At 32.5% G+C, this 5,921-nt stretch overlaps 1 protein-coding gene across 1 annotated transcript; it reads left to right on the forward strand.

The window, feature by feature from the left end:
* Window positions 1–1,758: 1,758 nt before the first annotated feature.
* On the forward strand, window positions 1,759–3,260 carry ALC (basic helix-loop-helix (bHLH) DNA-binding superfamily protein). Its single transcript, XM_078992689.1, has 5 exons — window positions 1,759–2,256; window positions 2,382–2,486; window positions 2,601–2,666; window positions 2,761–2,826; window positions 2,893–3,260. The coding sequence occupies exons 1-5, from the start codon at window positions 1,924–1,926 to the stop codon at window positions 3,133–3,135; spliced, it is 813 nt and encodes a 270-aa protein (XP_078848815.1). The 5' UTR covers window positions 1,759–1,923; the 3' UTR covers window positions 3,136–3,260.
* Window positions 3,261–5,921: the final 2,661 nt, after the last annotated feature.

Here is a 5,921-nt window from a genome sequence, read left to right on the forward strand (position 1 = left end):
ATGTCATAAATTTCACCCAAACATTTTTATTTTCGTCTCGTGTCAAGAATTATCATCTTAATTTCATGTTTTTTTTTGGAGTATTTAACTTTTTGTTTTTATCTAATTTTACACATTTAAAAATTGACAACTTATTTGGTGAACACTTTTGTACAAATAAAAACAAAAACTATAGATTTTTGTTTTCAACTATTAACTATCAACTTCCAACTAACATATACCAACTTAACAACTTCCAACATTTAGCTTCCAATTTACAGCTGTAAGCTAGTTTTGCACAACACACGTTAACAATTTATTTTAATAAATAGTCATTTTTTTCTACTATTCTAAAATTTCTTATAGATGCGATTTTTAAGTTTAATTCAACAATGTTGTATTAATAATACAATTTACAATAAGTTAATATTACTTCTATAACACAAATATCATTTAACACTAGCTCAAATACATAATACATTATATTAATCCTAGTGTTCATCACATGTTTAGTTCTTGTAACTTTGAATGTCCCCCACGCCTCTTCCCACCCATGGTCGTAACCAGGCTTTTTCGTGTTCACGATGGAGAACCAGCTTGGAATGTTTTCTTAATGGAGAACCATAAAAATAATAGTAAAAAACTAAATATATTATATTTTATTACATATGTTAAATACATATCCTAAAACATTTACTAAAAAGTTCAACCTTTTTACATTTTGTCAATATTAATTAATAACTTTTTATTTTTAATTCTAAAAGGAAAGTGTTGAATAAATTAATAAACATCTCGTTCTTTTTCATATCTTTTTTCATGGATGTAACCATTATTCTGCATGGATTAGTAGATAGGTACAAACCTATGAGCTGAATACCCATGCCTTTTGTACCTTGATGTACATTGTAACAAATGGTGCTTATGTTATTATCAATTACAATACGATGGTTTTTCTTTAAAATATATCCAAATAATGAAACATTCATCGTTAATAAATGACTATTGACGTTTTATTATTATTATTATTATTATTATTATTATTATTATTATTATTATTATTATTACTTCAATCCTATTAGTTAGAGAGTTAATATCATAAAAAAATCTTATTAGTTGTGTTTTTATGTATTAAACTTAAGTTTTATTTTAAGTTTTTTAAAAATAAAAATAAAACTTGTGAAATATAAGGGTTTTTAAAAATAAAATAAAAAATTATGGATGTTTTCAGAAAATTTTAAAGATTGAAGCACATCACCACATCCCCTTAACTATGGGATTGAACAAACTCAACAAAAATGATTCCATGGGTAATAAACTCAATACCGATTTTATATAACAGTTGAAATTTATAATATTGTATGAATGTTGAAATTTTATGCGAAATTTAAAACAATAATAATAATAATTAAAAAGAATTTAAAACAATAAAAAAGCAAAATAAGAAAAAAATAATAATAAACAACAAAAACAAAAAATGAAATTAAGAGAAAGAAGAAGAGATATTTATAGAAAACCCTAAAATAAATAAATAAATATATATATATATATATATATATATATATATATATATATATATATATATATATATATATATATATATATATATATATATATATATATATATATATATTTTAGAGTATCTATTTTAATCGATTAAAACAAAAATATCTACTATTCGAAGAGCAATGGTTTATGATATGATTGTCACACTCTCACTCTCACACCACGACGCGTGACGTTTCATCAACCACCACCTTCATCATTCCTTGCCAACTATTTAACTTGCCCATAACTCTTTCCAATTCCTGCTACACTTTTCAACCCTTTCTCCACCATCGACGTAAAGTAATCTACAGATTATACATCAAAATAGGTCTTTGAAAAATTCCACTTTAATCACTCTCTTCTCTTAAATCAATGCATATGTAAAAAAGCTCTGTAAAAATGGCGGACATGTTCGATACACCACGCATTTCTTCTTCATATTCTCCGCCGCCTGAATCCACCGATGACATTTCCCTTCTCCTTCGTCAGATCCTGTTTAAATCAGCATCTTCTTCTTCTTCTTCATCCTTTTCTCTCACTCCCAAACAAATGCAGTATGAATTCCAACGCCAACAACCGCCGTATTCCTCCGGGCTTTCCATTTCCGATCAGATCCCCACTTTATCTTCTACCGGTGTTACTCACATTCCGGCGAATACCATGGCTCATGTCTCCTCTTCTTCTGTGGGTACTATGGATTATGACCCAGATGAATACGATTGCGAAAGTGAGGTATTCTGATATTTCCCGTTTGATCTGATTCATTTAGCTTATTTCGTGCATATATTGTTCTCTCTCTGCTTCTTAAATCCGCCATAGATGGTGGTTCGTTTATTGAAACTTGAAACGTTTTGCAGGAGGGATTCGAAAACTTGATGGATGAAATGGTCGCAAAACAAAATCCTCCTCGTAATCCTTCGAAACGAACACGAGCAGCTGAGGTTCATAATTTGTCCGAAAAGGTAACAACTATCAACCATTAATCATAAATTCGTAATCAGCCATACATCACTACTTCACTAGTACTCTGTGTGATTGTTCGACCTTGATTTATAATCGGATTTTGTTTGATACAGAGAAGGAGAAGCAAGATAAATGAGAAGATGAAGGCCTTGCAGAAGCTTATCCCCAATTCAAATAAGGTATTGTGCTCAAATACAAATACTTCGATTTTGATAATTCTACACAAACATTTCGATATTCAACATGAACGCCTAATTGGTTTTGATTTATCAGACGGATAAAGCTTCAATGCTGGATGAAGCCATTGAATATCTGAAGCAGCTTCAGCTCCAAGTTCAGGTATGTTGTTTTTTTCCGGCTAAATTTCACGAAAAAATCTTACTAATTTTGTGATTAATGTTTCAGATGTTGACGATGAGAAATGGGATAAACTTGTACTCCATGTGTGCTCCGGCGAACCAGAGAACCGGTGGGTTGAACCTTGGAAACCAGTCCGGCAACATGACGGCGAACCAAGAACCGGTGGTGAACCCGATGTTTAGCCTCCCGGTTCAATGCGCCGGCGTCGGCCAAACCCCGCCGTCGATACTTGACTTTTCCCGGTCGATGAATCATGAACCTCCGTTTGGAACTCAACTGGGATCTTGAATCTTTTAGTTATTATTAGTTGTTGTAATCGTAAGGTGAAACATGTATTTTGATGACTTTGTTAGTAGTTGGTATGATTGTGATTTTAATTTTCAGTTTCAATAGTGATAGAACTGTTGATGGAACGTAGAAGTGTTACTTTAATGATGTGACATTGATTGAAAATCACTGGATTTTTCCAAACTTAAGATCAAAGAGATCCGATTTTTGATCTGATTTGTGATGACACAAATTATTAAAAAATTGAAAAAAAAAAACAAATATATAAATTTTAAGCCTTATATGGTTAAATCGAATGAATGTAAAGATGAGCATAAGTTGGAAAACTTGTTCTCCTTAAAAGATAAATCAAGTAACCTTCGAGTTTTTTTTTTACCCGAGTAGATCAAGATAATGTTAAAATTAAATGAGTAGATTAAGAAAAAAAACTAATAGCATCTAGGACATGTCATAATTTTTGTCATAATTTTATATGAGTAGAAGGATAAATAAAAAAAATGTAGAAAGATGTTTAATTTTTTTTCTTAAATTAATGATGAATATGAGAGAATTATTTGGATATAATAGTAAAAATGATAGGTTATGGACTTATGGATGGGAATGGATCGGGTTGATTAATTTCCAAATGTGCTTGATATCCAACCAATACAACGAATTTAATAAATTGGGTGAAACTAGGTTTTGATAGGTTATTTTTCATATCTAATATATTACATAAATAGGTAGAGCTATATAATTTTTTTTTAAAAAAAAAGATATTTAATTTAAGAGAAAGTGATAAATTTAACTAATTTCTTCAAACTATTTTCGAAAAAATAGCCACAAATCCAAAATAACCCAAATATCAGTGAGCTTGAGCTGGTTAATTTTAATTAGACTTCTATAATGTATCGAGGTGCACATGAAACTGATATGGTGAATCTTTTGCTACCGTTTCCTTGGAGGACAGTTTCCTTTACCACTATTTTTTCTTCCATCTCATGCTTTCTGGCTTCATAGCAAGACGGAGCACCACACTTACTTTTTGCTCATGTATTCCTCAATTTTTTATATGTTGTCTTCCTTGTATCTCCAATTCAATTAGGGTTCCATCACATAGCAGAATGGAGCACCATACTTCCTTTTTGCTTATGTATTCCTCGAATCTCCACCTGGCTTATTTCTTGCATGTAACATATACGTTTTGAAATCGTGTTTTGTAATGAATAATATTACGAAATATTATGTGAATTTGAATGTTGAGTTCTAACAGATGGTTTTTACTAGAAATGAAGTAAAACTATGTTTAGAATCACTCAGAAAATATTGAAAGTCTTATGAGATTCCAATTAAAAGAAAATAGTGAAATTTAGCGAAAATATAAAATTTGAAATAAGTAAAAATTTATGATTGAAAGTTGTAGATAATCTTGTTAGAAACATGTAGGCGAAAATCTCGTCGAAATCCGAGTTATAACGAAGAAGTTATGACCAATCAAAGATCCGCGACAAAACCGACACGACGCCGAATGACGTAAAAAGTGAGTTTTTGATAAACTATTTTTTAGCCTTAGTGATCTAAATGAAAGTCATAGTATTCGTTAAACTGAGAAATTTAATAAAATGAACACCAAAATCTGACTTCGTATGAGAAAGTTATGATTTTTCTAAGTTTCAGCTTAGCAGTAGACAACTAAAAACTCGAATTTTAGATCGAGTGATTTTTAGCCGACACAACCTAAACGAGAATTGAAGATCTTGTCAATAGTAGTATAATGGTAAAAAGTCCGACGAAAACGGATGTCGGATGAAGAAGTTATGAATTTTTAACGGATTTACCAGTCCCGGTTTGTTAAAAATAACAATATTAAAAATAAAGTCAAAACTAGGCGATGAAGTCTAAACGAAATTTGTATGTTATATTCCCGCCTACGCGTGCATATAAAGAACGTCAACGACGGAGCCCGTATGCGAAAGTTATGGATTTTAGAAGTTTGGGGCACATTTTCCGAGAATTTCCGCATGGATAAGATCGGCCACGTCACCTCGCATGAACAGTAGCCTCATGTTCGCTGCTGATTCGACTGAAGGGAGGCCCAACCGAAGCATTCCCCGAGTCTGATCTCGCTGAGTCATCCGTATCGTGACAGGTCCGAAGACCGACGCGTGTCTGGTCCGGAGTCCGATGCGCCAACTGCCCCCTTCACATGTCCGAACCTCGTACGACCCACCTGGCCTCGCTCCGCGGTTTCCACCTACCTTCGCTAACTCCTCCTTCTCGGTCGACCCTCGCAAGCTCGCCCTTTTAAATAGAAGGCCTGCGAGATTGCCCGGGTACTTTTAGGAAATTGACAATTTTGACCCATTTTTCAATATTTTCACTATTTTGACATCCCCCGAAGCCCCGGTGTCAATTTTAGCACCCGAAATACATCCCGAAGTTCACGAGAAGCCCGCAAAATTTATCTTTTCGGTTTTGAAGCTCTACTTTTGCAGAGCCCGGTTTTTCAATAAACTCCCGGTTTTCAACGAATAAAGTCATATTTGGAGTTGAAATGCTGCTCAAATTACTATTTTAGCCCCAAGTTATTTCAAGGTAAGTTTAATATATAGAAATAATTGTATGTTATGTGTTATATGTGCTATGTGCTTTTCAGTGTTATTATTCCAGGTTATTTTCCCGTGTTATTTTTATTCTCTATTTTTAATAGCAAAGAAATACCTTTGACCATGTGATCAGTGAAAGAACTTAGATTCACGTTGGTACTGGTATGTAGCCTCTGGCCATGTAGAACATGTCTCCGTAAG

The sequence above is a fragment of the Lactuca saligna genome, chromosome 4 (genome assembly GCF_052625555.1).
Source record: "Lactuca saligna cultivar CGN05327 chromosome 4, ASM5262555v1, whole genome shotgun sequence".
NCBI lineage: Eukaryota > Viridiplantae > Streptophyta > Magnoliopsida > Asterales > Asteraceae > Lactuca > Lactuca saligna.